Here is a 23,092-nt window from a genome sequence, read left to right as displayed (position 1 = left end):
TTGTTGGCGTCTTATTATATATATATATATATATATATATATATATATATATATATATATACATTAAGCGGAAGAAATGGAGCTGGGCAGGCCATGTAATGCGTAGGAGGGATAACCGGTGGACCATTAGGGTTACAGAATGGATACCAAGAGAAGGGAAACGCAGTCGAGGTTGGCAGAAAACCAGATGGGATAATGAAGTTAGGAAATTTGCAGGCGCAAGTTGGAATACGCTAGCGCTAGACAGGGATAATTGGAGATCGCAAGGAGAGGCCTTCGTCCTGCAGTGGACATAAAATATAGGCTGATGATGATGATGATTATATATTTGTGAATGTGTGCGTGTATTTGAACGTGAAAAAGGGAAACAGAGGGACCCGATTTTATCAATCATACGAAGCCAACAGCCAATGACACCAGGAAGAGCATATGGGACATTGAGAGCAGTTCTTAATTGAATTAAAAGAATGAAATGATAAATACGTGGAAATAAAAGTGGATGAGAAAGAACTGGCCGCAGGTGGGATACGAACCCACGTCTTCGCATTGCGCGTGCGGCGCTCTTAACAATTGAGCTACCGCAGCGCCGTTTTCCCATCCACTTTCTGGGGTATTTTAGCTTAACCTACTAAAACTAACATGGCTTGAACATGTCTCAAGCCATTCGTTTCTGGATGTTACATTTCATAAAAACCTAACCTGGACATGGTACATAAATAAGGTACGCACTAAGGTCGCACGATCTGTTGGCTTGCCACAATGAATCTGATACTCTGTGTCTGACAGGCTTCTCAGACAACTATACGAGTACTTCCCGTTTGTACACTCATTTCTTAGCTACTCTCTCTTAGTGTGGGGCAATGGTAATAAAACTGATACAGAAAAACTGACGGTATTGCAACGGTGAGCTGGTAGGTTGCTTAACTCTTCAAAACAATACATAGGATATTCTATATTAATGATACATTACAACATTCTTAATATTTGAAATTCCCACAGAGCAAAGATCTGCATACGGCTATTTAAAGAAGTCTCCAGCAACTTTGAACAATTTTCAAAGCGCTACCTGAGTAGAGACACAGGAGACAGCCTGTACGTCGCACTTCAATAGTAATGATGAAACCAAGGACAAAATATGGCACACTAACTATCGAATATATGTGTCTATGCAATACGTACCCTAACATTGTCGATGAAGCTAGAAATTGAAGAACAATTTGCAAATTTACATATGCAATACTAATTATGTTCTCTTTCTTGTCGCGATATGTTTAATGAATGTTAATGGAGTTTTAACTTGTTCGATGTTAATAGTGATGTTATCAATGTTTCATTCTAAAATGTACAACTTATGCTTGCGACAAAATGTTTTCTTTTTGTAGTGCTGTATTAATTTATTTGCTTGCTCTTGTGCCAACACTTGATACTGCAGTGTGTTTAAAATTGTCGTGTGAATAGTTCTTGCTGTTTTCTGTTTCATTAGTTATTATATTTGAATTTATTGATACTATTATTTGTAAAGTGCGGCGTCTGCTGCTCAGCGAGGTAAAGGCATTAATCAGGAGGATTACGCCCTCCTCTTGCCTTACCTTGTGGGCAAACCTTGTATTTGTTTTGCCCCAATAAATTACTACTGATAACATGGTGGCACCAACAAAGGGCGTGGGTTCGAGTTCCTTAATTAACTTCCCCTTATTTAACATATAGTTAATCAAGATACTCGAACCCATGCCGTTTGGTGGGAGTCTAACCCAAGATCATTGGTGTTACTTAAGGCAAAGTTAATGATGTCACAGTAAAATAAGATAGATTTAATTAAGGCACTCGAACCCACGATGTTTTGTGGGAGTCGAACCCAGGATATTCGGTGGGAGAAAACAATAGGAATTCAGAAGCGTAGACTGTAGGGCCAATCGGTGCATCATGTGCGGCCCTCCACTTCCTGGAAAACTTTTCATTCAAACTTCAGCTGTAAGGGAGCGTCTGTCCTGTCCACTTCGTCTCGCCCCTCCCGTAATTCCGCTCAACGACACTACAAGTAATAGAAAGTAACGACGCATTCGAATGAGATGTCAAGGAATTTAATGAATGTCTCGTGTGCGCGCAGGCTTTCGCCTTCATGCTGTTTGGCGTATGCTAAAGCGACTGTCAAATTTTCTTGGAACATATGTGATCAACAGAAAACTTGTTTCATTTTGCTAGTTCGCATGCGCTCCGGTTATCTGCATTGTACAGTTTCTCAAATAACGACAGCACCAGCCATTGGCCAAATAAGGCTAGCCGCACATGCTCGTCTCTTGCGCCCCCCTTTCGCGCAGACATGGCGCGCATCGACGAGTGCCTCAAGAACGCGTCGGCCGTGAAGGCCGAGCTGAGCGCCACCATCCGGCGGCTGAGGGAAGAAAGGGTGGGCATCCACGCCCGCATCGCAGCCGCCGTGGCCGAGTGCTCGTCGAAGGCACCTCCTCCGGCCTACTGCATGGAACTGAACAAGACCTTCGACCTCGTCCCCTCGCAAGCCGCCTCGCCCGACGAGGCACGCTGCTCGTCGATGCGCATGCACAGGGCTGTCTTCCTCTAACTGGAACAGGCTATTAGTTGTACAAGTTTCAGCGGGTTGGTTTGGCGTCGTGACAAATTTTGACATCGATACATACAGACAGCCACACAGGTTTGGCATCGAGACACATATATGGACTAACTACTACAAGGGAAAACTAACTGCTACCAGCAAATGCTAGTATTCAGGAACCCGTGTCTATACTAAAAAAAAGTTGCAGTTTCGCCCGAAAGGCGAAGCATCAATTGCGATAGTAAATTAGTAGAGAGCTACACGTAGTAAGAATAGTAGTGTTATCTGCTGCATAAACTTGGACACATTCGCTTACTAACTGAATTATTCAAGCATGATGTCAGCGCGCATAAGCAAACATGAATAGATCACGCTCGATGACCCCAGACAACCGCTGTCAAAACGCTGGCGTGAGCAAGCGCGCTTGCAGCAGCGAGCGAAGGTTCGTGCGTTCTATCGCTTCAACGGAAACTGAGCGGCGAAAGCACAGCGCATACAAAGGTAGGAGCGGCGTGCAGATCGCTTTTAAGATAGGGTGCGCACGACCGCTCTCAGCCGCGCAAAGTACAAGTGCGCAGTTGATGGCAGAGTAGAAGCCGCACCCCTCCCTCCCGCGCTGCCTTCTCGCTTTCCTCCTCTCGCGCGCGAGATTGAATCACCAGATCCCCTTGCGCCGGGTCGGTAAACGCGCAGTTGGTTCCGGAGCACAACGGCGCCCCCCCTCCCTCGCTTCCATCCCCCACGGCCTTTCGCGCGACGGAGACGTCGCATTTGCTCTCCGCCGTGCGTTCGCTCTCCGTGAAAGCTCGCGCACTCGCATGTACAGCACACGGCGCGCGGCGACGATTTTATCGCCCTTGGACTTTGTACGGAACCTCACGGAGACGGCAGCAATCCGCTTGGAGTGTCCATATAATTGCTATCGCAATTAAAACTGATTTGCCCTGTGCTATTCATTCTAGCTACGTTTACATGACCCCAATAGAACTGGGTTGAATTGGCTTGCCGAGCCCAAAGGCGGTCATCGGGGTCGCGTAAGCGCTAACGGGTAGGGCTGAGCGAGAGTCGAGGCGAGTTAAATGAACCCTCATACAAGGAGTGGGTTCGCTCACCCTATCCGCTTGGAAAATTCCGCGTAAACGCGGTCGGCTCGGGCTGGGTCAGCTCAGCTTCGGACTCGACCCGCTCGCATCGAGTGCATGCGAACTATCGATTGGAAGCTTTACTCGGGAAAGGCAAGTCCTTATCTGAAAGGTGCACATATGAAATACTCACTGGGGTGTGATGCGTTCTAAATGTCGTTATTTTCATAATTGCTCTTGCTTTTGATGCATTATCTTGGTGTGCACAATTCTGCGCACATCGCTTGAAAGGATTATTTCTGGGATGCTCATATTGAAAATGTAGAAGGCCTTAGCTTTAGCAATGTAGAAAATATAGAAGGCCTTAGAAACCGCGGTTGAACGCGATTGGCTGGAACGCAGCCGGTGACGCTCTGATGTCACGCCGTGAGGATTATTGCCGTTGCGTGTCGCCCACATTAGGTTAGGTTAGGTTAGCATAAAAGGCGTTTGGTGGCGCGGCGTAGTCTCGCAGCCGTTGCAAAGGGCGTTGAGCGTCACCGGCGGCGTTTCAGTCAATCGCGTTCAACCGCGGTTACATCTAGGCCAAGTTTGCTCGACCTAAAAACTGTTCACACAAATCATAAAATGGGGGAAGAGGGTGGTAAGAGCCAAAGAAAGCTTCACTTTAAAAGTGGCGACGTGTAGCGGGAGCAATTTTGTCGCCTGTGTTTGGATGCAGATCTACCTGGGAGGTTTGAGCCGGTTCATGGCGAAACTGGACGTCGTGCGACCATCCGCCCTCGTGAGAGATGTCGACGCGGTGCGTTTCTCCCCTGGCTTCGCTAATTTTTTACCGTGACTTTCGTCGAATCAGCGGGTCGCTGAAGGTGGCATCGAAATTGCTTAGCGCCCTACGTGTAGTACACCTATCTTGGATTGCTAATGATAGACCTTGACAGTCTATTTGCCATGAATCGAGAACCTCTTCAGTTTTAGCTTTTTTGTGTGAGCTACAATAAAAAGAAGTACGATTTACTCGGCTTTTTGTTGTCCTCTAGACGTCTGCACGCAGCAAAAAAAAAAAAAATCGCTTGCCAGGGTCGTGCAACACAAGTCGTGGAATATGGAATATCCGAAATCATAAGACTCGAGGGGAAACCTTAGCTCGGGGACACCTCCGAATTGCCCATTCAAATACATGTGAAACGCAGAATGGTCTCATTAGACAACTGTTGAATTGCCGGTTTGACGAAGATTTATTGCATTTAAGAGATAACTAAATCTACGTGCACCAACAGCCACAACCATTGGACAAATAAAGTTTAGTCCTATCCTATCCTATCCTAAATCTACGTAGATCTTGCCCTTTGTTGCAAGCATAAATTCGATTTAGAAACTGCTTTAAAAAAATAAGGTTGCCGAGAATTGGTAAACCGGAAAAATGGAAATAGAGCCTTCGGGTTGCTCAGAATTTTGGCGATTTCGAAAACACCTACAGTAACGTATACTTACTCGCAGGCTGCTCAGCTGCCCCTGTCAACCGAAGGCGTCCGACGCTCCTTGGGCAAAGAGGCTAAAGGTAGGTCCTTATCCGATCAAATTTCGCGAGATGCGAAGTGTTGCACGCACTTGTGGCGTAGTTTGCAGCGTATCGGCGAATCAATCACAGCCCTAAAATGAAAAAAAAAGAATTTGCAGATCACAACTATTATTTCGCGGACTCTGATAGTTACGGTGGCCTCAATGGCGAAAAGGCGACATCAGCCGACTCCGAGTTCATTTACTGCTACACCAGCAGACTCTTACAGCTGTCACCGTCATCTTCTAAAGAAAAACTTATTTGCGATCGTCGTCATCATCTGCTACAGTACTGGATCCTGCGACCTCCTAAATACGTGCACATGGTGCCATTACACTGTACAGTATAGTAGGCGTGACCCACAAAGCACTGCAAAAATAGGTGGTGTGCAAATTCACATTGGGCCTCTTCGATTATCAGTCCCTGACAGTCCCGGACTGTTTGGGACTGCTGTGCCGCATTCGATTTTACTCGGACAGCTTCCGAAGCTCCGCCCGCTAGTCCGAGAGTTGTCAGAACCGCGTTCGTTTTTTCACGGACCGGAAGTTCCGGACTGCCTGCGGACTGTTGGAGCTGTCAGCAGATGTTTGCTCGGACTAGCGCAAGTAGGTAGCAGACGACGGCCGTCTTAAAAAAGTTGTCGCAGTTTCACCTGAAAGGCGAAGCATCAATTGCGATAGCAAATTTGTAGAGAGCTATACGGAGTAATGATAGTAGCTTTATCAGCTGTATAAACTTGGACATGCAGCAGCACCGGCAACACGCAGAACTGTTGTCGACGCCGTCGGCGCTTTGCCCACGTTCGCACAAAATGCGTGCGGCGTTGGTGACTGTTGCCGGAGCCTCTGATATAAATAGGCACTTGGTGCCGCAGCTAAACGTCGCCTCCCTTGCCTCGTCCTCCCCCCTCGGCCTTTCGCGCGTCGGAAGAAGGCGCGTTTGCTCTACATATATGGTGATTGTAAAGGAGGAAAGAGACGCCTACTTCTGCAGCCCTTAAGGGAGCACGGCGCAGAACGAGCGTTTGTTCTCCGCCGTGCGTTCACTCCCCGTGAAAGCGCGCGTCCCTCGCGCCCTTTCACTCGCACACACAGCGTTCGGCGGCGCGCGGCGACAATTTCATCTCCATTGACGTCATACGGAACCTCACGGCGACGGCGACGGCGACGGCAACGGCGACGGCGACGCCGACGGCAGAAATCTGCTTTGGAGTGTCCATATAATTGCTATCGCAATAAAAGATGTGCGCGGTGTTTGACGCCATGTTGTGAAAGACGCGTGTGCTTCTGCGTACTTTGCGCGCTCCAGACGGCAACTACCGTGCATTTAGTTGTCGCTTCTGTTACATCGGTGCTTTGTGTGCCACCATGCAAGTTTTTCACGAGCAGTCTAATTGCTCTAGCTTTAGTCTTCGTGTTTTTTTTTTAAGGGAGAAGCACAGCGACCAGGCGCACATGCTTGATTTTCTTAATGTGTTTCGCGAAATCTGTCATGCTCATTGCTATATACGCAGTAAGCAGGTAAACTTTGCTTTTCAGGTAAGTGAAACTAGCTTGTGAGGAATCATATATTGCATGTGGCTATTTCACGCCGGTAGCTGGGGTGGTATACAATAGGTGCTTCGTGGAAATGATGTAGACATATATGTTGATTCATTGTCTTACCAAGCCGAGCGTTTGATTTTTGACGTGCAGAATTTTGACGTGACGGTGTATATGCGCTTTCTCCTAGACACGCGTCGGCGCCTTTAATTAGCAGACGGTCTCGTGAGCTTTGAGGATGTCGGTGGGTGTTTTCTGCATGAACAGTGACGTGGCACGACCACGATTTCGGAGTCTCTCCGCCGCAATTTTAGGACAAATGAAGTTTTCACCACCGCCACGATTTTGCTTATGTCATCTGGGAATTCCGCTTAAATTTCTCAGTCAATGAGCTAGCTAGCTCAACGTAAACGGCGCTTTGCGAACACGTTGTACGAGCTCAAGCTACGGTTCCACTGTGCAAAGCGTTATGGTTGTGTTGGCGACGTGGCCTCTGAGACTGCACCACTTCGGAAACCACGCTAATTAAAACGCTGAATAGGGGGCTATCTACGAGTAGCAAAGAGCAGACGACGGCAGCCAGGGGAGTGACTTCTGGCCGCTGCTTCGACCGAAATCTTGGACAGTCCCCGACAGCTGGATCAGGGCTAGTCAGAGCTGGAGCTGGATCAGGGCTCTTCTGTCAGGGCTAGTCAGACTGGAAGCCGCGGATAGTTTGCGGACAGTCCGGGATTGCATAATCGAAGAGGCCCATTCTATGATGGTATCCTTTGAGTAACGGAAGCAGATCTCGAAGGCTATGCTTTTGCGGACTGCATATGCCAGGAGTTATTGCAAAGCCGGGAACACGTCTTGGCAGCCACGTTTTAAACACTATACCTATTGCCAAGCGCGAGTGTTACGCAATAGCTCAGTGGTTAGTGCGTCCGGCTTCCAACAGCACATTGCCGCAGGGGCTTGAGCTCGATCCTCAAGGGCGCTGGTGGTGTTTCTCTTTGCCATACTATGAGCAGGTGACATTATGACGACAGCGACATATGGGCAAGGACGTAGGGACACTCCAAAGCCAGCTTCAAGCTTTTAACTGCCGTAGCAGTAAAAAAGGCAAACGGCGATGCACCAGGAGTGATTTTCGTGGCCTTCGCTGCAAGTTACTTACGCAAACGGTATACCGACTGGGCCGCAGTTGTCGGGTTGTATCTGCCGGGACGCAGTGTACTTACGAAGCATGTTGTTTAATTTTATAACAAACGCAAGAGCTTGTGTTCGTAAGACATTTTCAAATACGATAGTCTTCCTTGGGCTACCTAAACGTGAGAAACTTTGTCTGTCTGTCTGTCCTGTCGTGTCGTGTTCGGTCTGTCACTCACTCACTCACTCACTCACTTCACTCACTCACTCACTCACTCACTCACTCACTCACTCACTCACTCACTCACTCACTCACTCACTCACTTACTCACTCACTCACTCACTCACTCACTCACTCACTCACTTACTCACTCACTTACTCACTTACTTTACTCACTTACTTACTCAGTTACTCACTCACTCACTTACTCACTCACTCACTCACTCACTCACTACTTACTCACTCACTCACTTACTCACTCACTCACTCACTCACTCACTCACTCACTCACTCACTCACTCACTCACTTACTTTACTCACTTACTTACTCACTTACTCACTTACTTCACTCACTTACTTTACTCACTTACTTACTTCACTCACTCACTTCACTCACTCACTTACTTCACTCACTTACTTACTTCACTCACTTACTTACTTACTTACTTCACTCACTTACTCACTTCACTCACTTACTTACTTCACTCACTCACTTACTTACTTACTTACTCACTCACTTACTTACTTACTTACTTCACTCTTACTTACACTTACTTCACTCACTTACACTACTTACTCACTCTTACTCACTCACTCACTTACTCTTACTTCACTCACTTACTTCACTCACTCACTCACTCACTCACTCACTCACTTACTCACTTACTCACTCACTCACTCACTCACTCACTCACTTCACTCACTCACTCACTCACTCACTCACTCACTCACTCACTCACTCACTCACTCACTCACTCACTCACTCACTCACTCACTCACTCACTCACTCACTCACTCACTCACTTACTCACTCACTCACTCACTCACTCACTCACTCACTCACTCACTCACTCACTCACTCACTCACTCACTCACTCACTCACTCACTCACTCACTTACTCACTTCACTCACTCACTCACTCACTCACTCACTCACTCACTCACTCACTCACTTACTTTACTCACTTACTTACTCACTCACTTACTTCACTCACTTACTTACTCACTTACTTACTCACTTACTCACTTACTTCACTCACTTACTTTACTCACTTACTTACTCACTTATTCACTTACTTCACTCACTCACTTACTTCACTCACTTACTTACTTCACTCACTTACTTCACTTACTTCACTCACTCACTTACTTACTTACTTACTTCACTCACTTACTTACTTACTTACTTCACTCACTTACTTACTTACTTACTTCACTCACTCACTTACCTCACTCACTCACTCACTCACTCACTCACTCACTCACTCACTCACTCACTCACTCACTCACTCACTCACTCACTCACTCACTCACTCGATTCAACCGCCGGCCAAAACCAACCAAGCTACTAGCACTGGTGGCACGGGGTGTTACGTATCAGAAGAGAGGATGTTACGTATCAGGGGCGGCAGAAGACTATCGTCATTCGACGTCATTTGCAGCGAAGCAAGCAGATATGCGGCCAATTTTTGTTCTTAAAGCGTTGTCCATAATTGGCGATCACCGTGGTGGAAGTTTTGTGTGACGTCGTTGGCTACTTGTGTGCCGGGCGCCCGACACCAGTTTATTGTTTTTTAACAGCGGAGCTGTTTAAAGGGACACTAAAGAGAAACCGTAAGTTCAGCTTTAATGGTAGATTATCCTATCACGATCACAGACATGCCATTCTTACTGCGAACAGAGGTTTAATAAGTGAGAAAATAGCGAAAAACTGGAGGATAGGTGCTGACGCCCCTTCTAATTTCCCGCACTACACGTTCGTGACGTCGGAGATCACAAACGCACCCCAGCCGCGATTGGTCGAGAGCGATTTATCGCTGTTAATAAAACTCAAAATAAATTACACCTTAAATGTACATAAACAGCATTTGCCAACTTTTTATTGCGATAGAAATTATATGGACACTCAAAGCGGATTTCTGCCGTCGCCGTCGCCGTGAAGTTCCGTATGACGTCAACGGCAATGAAATCGTCGCCGCGCGCCGTATGCTGTATATGCGGTTGAAAGCGCGCGAGGGAGGCGCGCTTTGAAAGGGAGCGAGTGCACTGCGGAGAGCAAACGCGCGTTCTGCGCCGTGCTCCTTGAAGGGCTGGAGAGTGAAGCATCTCTTTCCTCCTTTACTGCGGAGAGCAAACACGACTTCTTCCGTCGGGCGAAAGGCCGTGGGGGGGGGGGGTCGTACGGGAGGGAGGGAGGGAGGGAAGAAGGGGAGGCGACGTTTAGCTGCGGCACCAAATGCGTATTTATATAAAAACGTTGCGAGGCGAGAAGGTGGTAAAGACTTCCGACGATGCTCGACGAGTGTCCCGTTCTGGTCTCGTCGAAAACCTCCGAGCCGCCCTCAGAGGCACCGGCAACAGTCACCAACGCCGCGCACGTTCGGTGCGAGCGCGGGCAAAACGCTGACGGCGTCGACAACAGTTCGGCGCGTTGCTGGTACTGTTGCATGTCCAAGTTTATACAGCTGATAAAACTACTATCCTTACTCCTTACAGCTCTCTACTAATTTGCTATCGCAATTGATGCTTCGCCTTTCGGGTGAAACTGCGATATTTTTAAGCTGTTTAAAGCGAGGACGTACAAGTTTAGCGCAAAATTCAATAAGCAATAAGAAAAAAATGGCGTGGCGCTACATGCGGTCGTGATAGTTTCGTAGTTTCGTTTTTGCTCCATGCATGATCTCGCGCGCCTGTTCCGCTCTATGTTGCAGTGTTTGGTTGCGTGTTGCGTGGCTCGAAAAACGTTGACTTCGCGGGAAACAGCCAGAAAATGCCTCGTGTGTGTAGTGTTGAGGGCTGTATCAACGGCGCTTGCTCAGGGGCAGCGGCAGTGTTGACCCGACTGTCTTTTCATGTGGTGCCGCGCGATGAGCCCCGGCGTTGGAAATGGCTGTGCTCTGCCGATGATAAAACGGCAAAAGAGCCAGAGAAACCGATGGCGTGCTCTCTGAATTTCGCGCCCTCAGATTATGCATATAATCCTGTCCTCGGAAAGTATCTTGGCGTGCCCCAGAGGCCAGCCCTTTCTCGAGCAGCTGTCCCATCAATGCCGCCTTCATCAAATCCCCTACTGATGCCCCTGCAGCAGCAAACTGGCGGCTCGGTGAGTGCTGAATGTCATTAAAAAAAGACACAAAAAAAACTATACCGAGTACGCGTGCAACTTTCTGTGCTTGTTCTGTCGGGAACATCGTCGCCTGGCGGACTGGCCGCCTCGCCTTCAGTCGACGAAAATGACGCTTCGCTTTCCGTCGGCGCGGCCGGCTGCTCACCGTCATCGTAAGCGGAAACACCTACCGCGCGAGCACGGAGGATCATTTCGTGCTCCGTTTCACTGAAGTCGCTCAAATGCAGTCGTGCTTCCCTGGTGAGCTCTTCGTTGCAAGGTTCAGCGTCAGCAACGGTATCCATCGCGGCCACACCTTAGCAAAAGTCGCAGCGAATGCAAACGCAGCGGCCATGCAGCCTATGATGGAGCGAGCGCCTCGGCCGTTTACGCAAGCGGTGACGTATTATGGCACCCTCTGATTCACCGAGAGCAATGAAATCCGTGACGACACTGCTTAAGCGTCGATTCTGGGGTGAGAGAAATTGAGGAAGAGATATTTGGTCTTTGTTTACGAATTTCTCCGCTATAGCTCATATTTTTGCACCCAACAAAAACTGCATGCATTCCTGAAGGTCCAACTTTTATTCCAACTGAACTTCCTGTTTCTCTTTAGTGTCCCTTTAAGCCGAACGTTAGTCCTTAACATGCGAAGAGAAAATGTGGGCCGATCCTGGAGGTAGTGCAGAAAGGGCAATGGCACAAATACCCCTGTGTACTAGCGAAGCTGAGCCTGGCTAAGTCTAGCTAAGCATGGTCGGGACTACTTAAGTTTAGTCAGTCATCGATAGCCAATCGATAGCCAATAAATAGGTTATCAATAATCGATCAATTGTCAATAAATTCAGGAAAATTCTGGGGATGACTTCGTAGTGCTTAGCCTAGCGCAAATACGTGACCAATACCTTGCGATAGCCAATTGATAGCCAATCAATAGCTAATCAATAAATTCCGGAAAATGCTCGGGATGACTTGGTAGTGCTTACCTGGCCCAAAAGCTAGGACTTGCTAGGTGCCCATCAGCTCCGCTGTCTCTTTAGCATTGCGCCTCCAGTGCAAGCTACGCTAATTTTTTTTTCTAGTTTGAAAAATACTGTCAGCCTTGCACAAGTTATTGCAAAGAGTTACAGAACATCCAATGGCCTGTTTTGCAAAATAATATTCAACGAAGATGATCGTGTCTTGTATACAAATGTGCGCGATGAACCAGGCTGTACGCTTCTGAGCGCCGACTTGAAGCCAATAGAAGAATGTTGTATCACCAATCAGATGTCCTTAAACACGGAAAGATGTGCTCACGTCTTTTACAAAGACAATCAACAAAATGACGAGTAAATACGTCTTGAGCGACCAGGGACAAATAAATATGGCAACGGTAAAATACTTAGGCGTCCGGTTGTGCCAAGATGGCTCAAGGTCAAAACACACGAATAATTTTGTTCGAAGGGTGGAGTGCTCTCTCGGTCTTTTAAAGCGTAATTTAAAACATCTCAGTAAAGAGATAAAGGAAGTCGCATGCAAAACATAGGCGTTGCCTGTCTTAGAATTCGCATGTCCTTTGTGGGATTCATTTGACAGTGTACATATCGATGCCCCTGAACGTATACAGTCTGTCGCGGCAAGGTTTGTCCTGGGGAAATAGGACCGGCGTTACCAAACTGAAGGAAGATATATCGTTAGTGCAGCGACGTAAGTGTCTGCGCTGGTTCATTCAATATACCACAATAAATCGGGAATTCCTCCTAGGACGTAACTTTGTTCCCCACATTATGATTATTCGCGCAAAGATCATGTTTGTAAGGTTTGGGCGTATCACTCGTGGACGAACCTGTTTAAGCATTCATGTTTTCCCCGGACCATCGAAGAATGGAATAATTTGTCAGCGGAATTGGTGGACTGCAAGAATGTCGACTTGTTTTAGGAGCAGTTGGCCTCTGCAATAATGCCTTAGTGGCGTTATTATTACACCTCAACTGCTCCTATAATCGACTTATGAGGCGCAAGTATACACCGCGCGCTTGCGTAGACGCAGCAGACGCGCGTAAGCGGGGTGTCAGCGGCGCTGGCGCCCGTGTGCTGCGTCGTCGATCTCCTAAGCTGCACCTGTACGTCACCACCGACAGTAGAGTGGGCGCAAAAAAAATCGCAAACCAGCCTTTGCCTGCACCTTTTGAAACGAACTGGATGGTTCATAGGGCGCTATTGCTGCACCGCTGAAACGAATGGTAGGGTGCAGCACCTCACACCTCATGAACTGGTTCAGGTGGTGCAGGCGAATCGAACGTACCTTAGATAAAACCATGTGATAAGCGTCATTGGGGTGTTTCCCCGAAGCTTGTCGCTGAAAGTTTTGAAGAAAGCTTATCGAGGAAGATAGGTGGCGTCCATGTCCACGCCACAGTGATGGCTCCCACCTATAGTAACCGAAATTCATCTCGAAAGACATGCATTTAGTGATTGCACGGGCCGGAAGCAATCGCAGAGCCGGTAACACGTCATGGAGGCAATGTTCCGGATATCAACTCTTGCAGACATCAAGCTAGAGGTGGAGTACTTCGGCCACGACCTTGTGGACCTGGTGGACCGCTTCGCGGCTTCGTGGAACCGCGACCCCGACGCCCTTAATTCTAAGGTCAGCGAACGCTACGGTCACTACGTGAGCGTCGTCGAGCCCTTCGTGAGTGTCAACAGCCTGGTCGGCGTGGGCCTTAGCACGATACTCTTCTTGATCGTCACCTTCTACTCGACAGGCATAGCCTTGTTCAACTGGTCCAGTGATGCGGTACGTGCGCTTCACAGGTTCAGATTCCACGTTATATTATAGCCCTTATATTATGACCATCATTGCCACCTCATTTACCACCTGTAAATATAATATTTAGTAATGCGTCGGCCTTTATTCATTCGCATCTACTTTCTTCTCATTATCGTCATCGTCACTTTATTCGTCTTTTTTTCAACGCGTAGTATACAAGAACATGATAGTCCAGGACGACCTCGAGCTTCTAACTCATACATATAATATATATCTCTCAATATTATATATATATATATATATATATATATATATATATGAAAATGGTCGGTCCACCGACCGAAACTGTTGGGTAATTAATAAACTTAAGATAACCGCGAAGTTGTGCTTCTGATTTTCTTATCAATTTACACAAATATATATATATATATATATATATATATATATATATATATATATATATATATACATACATGTGTAATATACATACATGTGTAAATTGAAAGAGCAGACTTGTTTCGATGTTTGAAGCGCACATTGTTGCAATATTCATGTTTTATTCGATTCGAATACTTCGCTATTAGAGCATTCGTACGCAAGAAGGTAGTGCATGGCATAGTGCGGCGTTCTCAGTACCGTGTCTTGATGAGTGCTATAAATTTTTCGCATGAATATTTGTAAACATACACGGCGGAAAAATCCGTACGTGTTGGAGCAAGCTTTGCTAGCTTTGCAAAATTTTCCCCACATTCATCCCGTCAACCATTCAGCTACACTTCTGAAAGCTGTACACCCTCACGGCGTTATTTCGTCTCACGCATCAGTACGCGAAACTTGGACACAATTGCGCACTGATCTGTTAACAGCAGAATCATCGTACTTGTGGGCCTCGTACAGTGTAGGATAAAGTGTCTGGAAGCATATGGCACATGCACTTTGTTGTCGTCCGTTCACGCCTCAGGCCCGAGAACGTCTCCCCATAGTCACCTTGCACCGGCCAGAGTGCGCTATGCGACGCTCTAATTTATCCCTCCAGCGTTGGCAACACCGGCCGCTAGGGATTTGATGTAAATGAGACGAAAAAAAAAAAACATTTGGAGCCCTTCCCCTTCTGTGAAAATGGAAGCCAGCGAAGCTGTGACTATGGTGGGTCTGCTGTCGTGAATATTGCTACAGTGAAATTATATATTATCATTATTGATTATATTGAGCGTCTTCAGCATGTTCGTCAAAGGGCAAGTGCACTGGCGTCTTTTTTTTTCGGCCGGCGCGATGGCCAAGTAGTGCGTTTGCTGCGCCAAGTCCTCCCCATCCTACTAGCTAGCGTATGAGCCACAGCGTTCATAGCCGCGGCACACGACACGGCAGCGTCAGGATCCTGTGAGATCCCTCCCGCTCCTGCCCTCTGCGGCTCATACCCACATATCCAACGCGGGTATGCGCCACACGTGATTTTATTATTGTTAATCGTGACGTAACTGACGAACGTGTGATGTTATTGATGTCATCACCTATCAGTCATGTTAGTTATCCGTTTTGACACCTGTGCTAAGGCACAACATGGAGCCAAAATACTGATGATGATAGTTTTTTTCTACACGCGGACACGATCCTGGGGGAACTTAACAGCTTCGCTGCAAAACGACAGGGACTCACGCATCAGCTTCTTTTGACTGCCACGCACAGCGGAATTTCTTACTAAAAAGAGAGAACTGTGGCCCTGCCATCGTTCAGCTACCACGGGAATGATGTACATGATTTGTTTAATCTTCGTGCTTGTGGCTTCGGGCGTTCTTTTGGCCTTGTTTACTATACTGCACTGTGTCCGCCTTTATTGGTCGAGAGTTCGAGGCAATCCTACTTTTATAAGCGCAGAAGGCGATAAGAAGGCGCACGTGCATATAATCACTGCGAATTGTTGCTCCTACAACGCACTATTTTGTTGAAAGTGGTCAGTTGGCATAGTCGCAAAGCTGTTCGAAGCCATAAGGACCAAGTTTAAGCAACTACTAATGAATCAGCATTCCTGCATGTGCTGGCTGAGCGCCATGCTTGAGCTCCCATAGAGCAGAGTTCCCTCTAGTAATTTTTTTGTGGAAAACTCTCTATTACGCACCAATTTTTTTCCGAACGGAAGCGCGGGAATGTTCACGCTCAATTCTAATCTCGATCGCAGGCATGCCGAATCATGCGAAGCATGCGCATTTTCATATCTCTGGCGCTCCTGCCTCGCGATAAGCTATTGGAGATGCCCCGACGAATCGCGTCCATCGCATTTTGCTTCCGCCGCTCTCTAGGCTGTGCGGCCTCGCGCTGCAAGCTGTTAACTGTGGAAAGTACTCGTCGCGGTGGGTATGGCATTGCGCTGCTGAGCACGAGGTCACGGGTTTGAACTAGGCGGCGGCGGCCATATTGCGATGGGGATGAAATGCAGAAACGCTCGTGTCCTGCGCATTGGGTGAACGTTAATAAAGAACCTAAGAAAGTAAAAAGAAATCCGGAGTCCCCAGCTACGGCGTGCCTCGTAATCAGGTCGTGGTTGTGACAAGTAATTTTTTTAACTGTGAAATGCTTAACCGCAAGTTGCCTTTATACGCAGATGCCTTATAGAAGGAATAAAGAAAGAATAAAAATAATTTCATGCTGTTCAGAACAGTGCACATTTCATAAGAGTGCGCTGTGAGGCTCACAGACTACGCCCGGTGTTGACACTGCTGACAGGAAAACCGTCACATCAAAAGCAGCTGGTGCTTGTTCCTGGGTGTACACGTGTTCTGGCTACCGTTCGCCGTCGGCATGATAGTAACAATCCTCGGTCTGATCACGGGGTTCACGCTTCAGCGCTGCGCATGCGACGTAGTGGCCGACCCTACAACGCCTGCCTTCAAAGACGTGCTCAGGTGAGCCTGCATTCGTGGAGCAGAATGGAGGGCATGTAGAGACTACACACATTATGGTTCTTGTGGTGGTCTCTTGTGAAATTCAATGTTCTCAAAAGCTCTCCCGTGACCAGCGTGATTAGCTGGATAGGCGTTCCTTTTTTCTAGAAAATGAAAGCCAATTGAGTGAAGCTGCGGACCGCGTTTCCACTCATCAGATCGTGGTTTTGGCACGTAAAACCCAATAATTCATTACAAATATTGTTTTAGCTGACAATGGTGCGCACTGTGATACCCTTATGGTATAATGGAACATTTAAGTATTAGCGCCAGCGCCCATTGCCTGTTTATGTTTCGTCAGGTGTACACCGATCAGAATCGCGTACCTCATGGACCCGTCTCACTTAAGAGATTGTAGAACAGTTATGCAGTAGTGATGTAAAATAAAAAATAAGACCTGGCCACTGGTGAGGCTGATGCCTAACATCAGGTACGCAGATTGATACGAGAAGATACTAATGAAGAACCTAAGAATAGATGTTTCTGTCGCAGTTTGCTGGATCACACTTTGTGATGTGTACTTAAGCGGCCATCATGGGACAAAACGAACTTGACTGAACTATAACCGTTGTCGGGAATTATCGTGCTAGAGCTCCGAACTGAGTGAAATACAAACTGTGTTGTCTGAATTTCTTTTTTTTTTTGCGTCAGCCTCGCGTTTAATACTTGCTTATCTATGTAAGTATAACATGTATCGGTGCTTGTTCTGCGAGACAGTCGCCCAATCGTGCTGAAGGATTTATGTTAGAGCCAGCAGATACCCATCTAAATGAATGAATAAAATAAATGAAACTGCTGCGCTCAATGTCCGCACAGGTTTGGGATGAAGGTGGCGCGAGAGTGGGAAATAATCAACGGCACCCGGCAGGCCCTGTCTCACGTCAACGTGGACACGGTGCAGGACATCTTCAAGCGCTTCGTAAAGTGCCGCGACCAGCCGCTCAGTCTGTACAAGCTGCTCGGCGACCAGCTGATGGCCAACATCACCAGGTATGCACTCGCGGCGAGAAAATTCGCCTTAAGAATGCGCTGGGCTAGCATTCTTAAGGTACTCCATGCACTTTTCGGGGGTTAGCTATGCAGGGTGTCCCACGTAACTTTAGCCAAACTTTAAAAGTATGCAAATGCTACATAGCTGGACAGAACCAAGGTAATGTTTTTGTCGTCACTTGGAGATACTCAGATTATTTTTTTGCATACCGCCTCATTGCATAATTAGTCTTAATTAATGAATCAACTTCTCAAATATTATAATTAGATGAAAAGTGTAAATGAGAAAATTATGGAACGACACGAAAAACTCCCGATTCAGCTTTCTATTGCTCAATACGTGCTACATAAAAGTGTTCTTTCTGAGCGTGAAAGAAGCCCGTGAATACACGCGAAATTGAAGGACGCTTAAGCTTCGCCTTTAAAAGTAGAACGCGATAGCGTTATCGGGACCCGTTCGCATCGCATCGTTCGCATACGGGCTTCATTCACTGCAACACTGAACGTGGGAAAGCCAGCTTACAAAGACCAGGCTTACATCGATCCCATTAAAGTCGGCTTCACTTTTAAACTGAAATGCATTGCGGGATGAACGTTTTCCCAGGGGCAATATAAGTGGTCTTATATGAAAATGTGAAGGCCCTAGCACCTTTTTTATTTTATTGTTTTCTATTGCCCCGACGCGCGCAGGTCTCGTAGAAATGCTGGGAAAGGGGTTTGTGTCTGAGTTTCCTCGTAGCAGAATTAGGTTTTCTCGTACATTCAAATTACAATCCGACACCGATTGGTAAACACTCCGACGGCGAATCCGACGCCGAATGGTAAAGTCGTACTTTACCATTTTTCTGACGGATTTCCCTGTGACAAATTCAATTTTTGTTCACCAAAACCTTGCACCACGTAGAGGCCTGCGCGGTCGATGTGGTTGGATCATTTTCTCGGCCACCCGCAATCACACGCCGGTTGCCGACGCTGGATTTTCAGCGACACGGGGCCCTAAACGCTAATTGCGTTAAAATTGCCGCGCGAATGGCCGCTCGAGGCACTTTATGTGCATTCGCGGGCTCCTTTCACGTTGGGAAAAACTTTTACAGCGAAGCTGTATGTGGCTAGCCGATTCGTCCATATGTCGCCTGTACGCCAAAAACTATCATCATCAGCAATGGTCTTCTTCCGCAGCTGGCTCCGTTGGCGCTCATCATGCTGCTACTGTTGCTGTTGTTGTTTTTGTTTCCTTGCACGCCGCGTCCAGGGGTGGTTCAGAGCGTGTATGTACATACATGGCAGGAGCGTTGCAGAGAGGAAAGTCAACGCGAGAAATTCATTTGGACCTTGCCATCACGTGGAATTTGCACACGGCCCTCTGGAGCTCCCTGGGTGTCGCCGCATTAGCGTCTTGACAGCTGTAATTATCTGTTACTCCCCTAAAAATCATTGGAGAAACTGCAGCGCTTACCTTTCAACAAACGTGCAAGTCCAGAAGGGACGTACTAGAAGCTGGAGATGAAATAGGCGACGTCAACGACGGTTTGGTAGAGCGGGGCCACAATGCCCTCTGACGCGCCTTGGAGGACTTCCAAAGTCAGAAGTCTTGTATGGGGGAACCCCCGCCGCAGGCACCTGTGATAATAATGTTATAGTAACGTGGGATTTTGCTTACAAATAGCGTAGGCTTTACCATTTCATGGGATTTTTCAGTGCTAGGAAAAAAAAAAGGAACTACGTAAAAGATTACGTCATGAAAGCAACTGTATTGGGTGTTTCAGAGCAGACACTACAACTTTACAAGTACGCCTTTCCAAGTACGACTAAAATAAATACTTACAATTTTGATTAAATAAACGTAACTAATTAGCTAACCTATCGCGCTTCAAAAATAGTCTCAGCAACCCGAGACCACTACGAATAATGTGCCATTGGTCTCATTCGTCTAACATGTGCCGCTAAAGCTTCGTTCTGTTTCCGTGAAACAAAACGTACCTGATTAATTGTCCCCTTTCTTTAACTAACTAGCGTGTTCAGGGCGTTGGAGGCCCACAGAACGTAGGGTGCTTTGATAACCGTTGTCAGAACTGTGTGTGAGAGAGGGCACCTGTGTCAGGTATGCGCGTCTTTCCTTCTCGCTTTGCTTTAAAATTAAAAAAAATAATGTTAAAATAATGAATGAATGAATCAATCAATTGATCACTAACTGGTGTACAGGTCTGTGGGCAGGGACTGGGCCTTCTCGTGGCTTTGGTCGGACGTGCAGAACCCCGAGTTGTCCGAGAAGCTCGCACACTTCGCCGATCCAAAGGCGCCTCTCGTTCCCAAGGGCCTGACCACGCTCACTGACCTCGAGTCCAAGATGAAGGACGTCAAGTCGCTTCAGTTCGAGGACCTGCACGTAGCATCTTACCTGCGAGACGTGAGTGATTCGCGAATTCAAACCACTACTGCTCTGTTCGCAGTGGTTATAAGCTAATAAGCCATTCTCGCGGACAACCTTATCTGGCTATGAAGGGAAACGTAAGGTGGCCAAAGTGCACGCGTGACAGCACTCTTGAAGATAGTTCCGCAGTTCTAATTTACGTTTGATTTTGTTTGGAAGCAGAAAACATAGAGAATATTGCTTATCACGGCACTTTTATTAAAATAACATATCAGATAGGCCTCTCAGTGTCAAATTTTATTTTTCTGCATTGCTCTTTCGCGCTCGGGCAAATCCGAAACCATCGCAAGTAGTAAGCTACGCTGGTTCAGTTTCTGCTTCGAGAAACTGACACAAAAAGCACTCTCAAGCTCTAACGGACTTGGCGCCGTAACACGTGCAGAAGCTCCGCCCCTGTAGCACTCCCTTCAATGCCACACGAAGTTGACTTCACTGCATACATTACGAAGAATTCTGCCACTTCTCGGTCCATGTTGAGGGACTTGCAAGAAGCTGAGAACCGCTCAAGCAGTTATGCAAATACAAAAATAAATTACAAAAATAAAGTTGATATATCTAAATAGAACACTAAAAGCACGGCGGCAGGTTTGGGCTATTGTTGATTGGACATAATTAAACTAACACCGTGAAAGTAAAACTGCTAAGAAAACCGCCGTGTTCGGCATCCTTTCTTGTGTCCACGTTTTACATTAGCGCAGTTAGTTAAATTACAAACTAAGTGCGGTAAAGTAAAACGACAAATTAGTGCTGAAGCGTGTGCAACTGGTACTGCACTTGAGAGGACGAAGTCGAGATGCACAGTTCATACCATGTGTGGAGAACAGATATCGGGTGCATTATCAGTATGACAGAATCGGTTCCAAGGGAAATGTTTAGTCGAAAAAGGCAGCGAAGTACGTCGGATGATACTCACTCTTGTAGGGTGGGTTTCATTGGCATGACGACCTAAAGATTGTCATTATCGGGAAACTGCCGAAACAATGCCCTTTGCAGCAACTTCTTGAAATGTTCCTGCAAATTCCGGGAATGCGCTGTCACGTCTGATTTGCTGTCCACCATCTCTTTACCAAATAATGAAACAGGTTGACAGCCTTAGCTTCAACACGGATGCTTTCGTAGCCCTCTCGACGAAGTTGACTGATATCCAGCAGTCTGTGCAAGACGTAAGTGCACTTTTGTTGTCGCATATCCCCAGTGCAAAGGGCTGAGTTAATGGACTTTTTCAGACACATGCAGCGCCGCGCTTTCCCCTGGTGGCGTCGTTTGTCGAGAGACTGCGCCAGGCAGCTGCTATCAATGCGAATCTACAGGCGTCTTGCGAATCTTCGCAGTTTAATCTTTTCCCCACGTTCTTGCTTACATGTTGTGGTTGTCGGTTGCGAGCTGCTTGTTTGCATACTGCAGAAACTTCGACAAACATTTCACGATGATTTTACTGCCGTCAGGATGGCACAAAAAATGAAAGCTGGCGGGCGAATGTGCTGTGTGCCCGTTGAATAGTTTAACAAAGGAGACATAGCGGCAAGGAGCCCTTATGCCTGCGTAATAGCTTCACCGTTATGCTATTCTGTAATGCGTGAAGTGTACACGGTGTATTGCTGTGAAAAGTGAGGAATGCGGACAGCCGATCTTGTATATAGGAACAGCCCCTCGCTCGGCAGCCCCAGTCCACGGATGTCAGCCGAGTTCCTCCGCCATCCGCTTTATCATAATCTCAGGTGCTTTCCTGAAGTCTCCGTTTGCCGGCAATAATATTATTTTTGTATGGTAATTGATCTCACAACAGTGCATACCTCTATGCAGTGAAGAATCGTAGAAAAAAAAAAGTTTTGCGCTTACCCCAGCTCTGTTCTTGCTCAAGTTCGTCAGAAAGGATCACATCTTATGACCCTGATCGTTCAATGTAACACTTGGCGCGGTTAGTTGCTTGTATGTCAAGAAAAAACTGCTAATTGGTCTTGGTCTGCATCTCTCGTATGTACCCCCGAGAAATTAATGAAAGGAAATCTCGAAGGCCATGCTATGAAATATTGCAGATGGCGGAATTGACATAGCCGGCACGTTTGAAACATTACTCAGTGCGAGGGAAGCTGATGAAGTCAAATTCGCAGTGTGTTTTTCTGAAAAACCAGGCAAGTAACTGCAGTAAATCGTTTTCTGAATGATCCGGGTCATAAAATGCGACCTTGCTGCAAAGCATTACCAATATTTTTTTGCCACGTCTTTACAGAGATCTGCGTTTATCTCTTAAAATCGTAGAAAAAAAAAAGATTGGATGAATAGGGTCTACCTCGTGACAATGAGCAGTGCGATGTGACAATTACGTGGGCTTATGCATAGATTGTGTTGCTGTACATGTTATGGTTGTGATGACAGTGGTAAACTGAAACATTCGTATTCGCGCATGGAAAGGCGACCATGAAGCAGAAGATCTCCGACGTCCTGCAGCAGGTCAAGAAAACCATGGACGAGTACGCCAAGGGGGAACCGAAAAAGGTGCGTCTGTTGGCGTAGTCATCCTGGCGACACCTTGACCACGGCCGCTGGACGGCCGCTGGATAAAAAAAAAAAAAAAGAAGGTGCGGCCCGTTGCGTGGTACCGGAACGGCGTATGACGTAATAGGTCAGCGGAAATCCGCTAGGTGGAGATAAGTAATTAAAGGGAAACTGAGACATCCACCCAAATGTAGCAATTTGCTACAATAGAAACCCAACCGGGTTCCTCGAAAGAAAGCTTCGCAGTTGAAGAAAAATTCGTCCTGGT

General features: G+C 47.0%; 1 protein-coding gene across 1 annotated transcript; it reads left to right on the top strand.

The window, feature by feature from the left end:
- Positions 1 to 4,421: 4,421 nt before the first annotated feature.
- Positions 4,422 to 22,848, top strand: LOC119453979 (uncharacterized). Its single transcript, XM_037716001.2, has 6 exons — positions 4,422 to 4,456; positions 5,155 to 5,215; positions 17,724 to 17,897; positions 20,100 to 20,304; positions 21,411 to 21,491; positions 22,741 to 22,848. Exons 3-6 carry the CDS (start codon positions 17,731 to 17,733, stop codon positions 22,840 to 22,842), a joined length of 555 nt encoding a protein of 184 aa, XP_037571929.2. The 5' UTR covers positions 4,422 to 4,456; positions 5,155 to 5,215; positions 17,724 to 17,730; the 3' UTR covers positions 22,843 to 22,848.
- Positions 22,849 to 23,092: the final 244 nt, after the last annotated feature.

Source organism: Dermacentor silvarum, chromosome 5, assembly GCF_013339745.2.
Source record: "Dermacentor silvarum isolate Dsil-2018 chromosome 5, BIME_Dsil_1.4, whole genome shotgun sequence".
Taxonomy (NCBI): Eukaryota; Metazoa; Arthropoda; class Arachnida; order Ixodida; family Ixodidae; genus Dermacentor; species Dermacentor silvarum.
This window is presented reverse-complemented; position numbering and strand designations above follow the sequence as displayed.

Bases quoted from the DNA above. Each gene is read 5' to 3' on its own strand.
- LOC119453979 (XM_037716001.2), top strand. From the start codon at position 17,731: ATGAAGGTGGCGCGAGAGTGGGAAATAATCAACGGCACCCGGCAGGCC. The intron at 17,898-20,099 runs GTATGCACTCGC...ACTGGTGTACAG, and splicing joins CTGATGGCCAACATCACCAG to GTCTGTGGGCAGGGACTGGG. The intron at 20,305-21,410 runs GTGAGTGATTCG...ATAATGAAACAG, and splicing joins TAGCATCTTACCTGCGAGAC to GTTGACAGCCTTAGCTTCAA.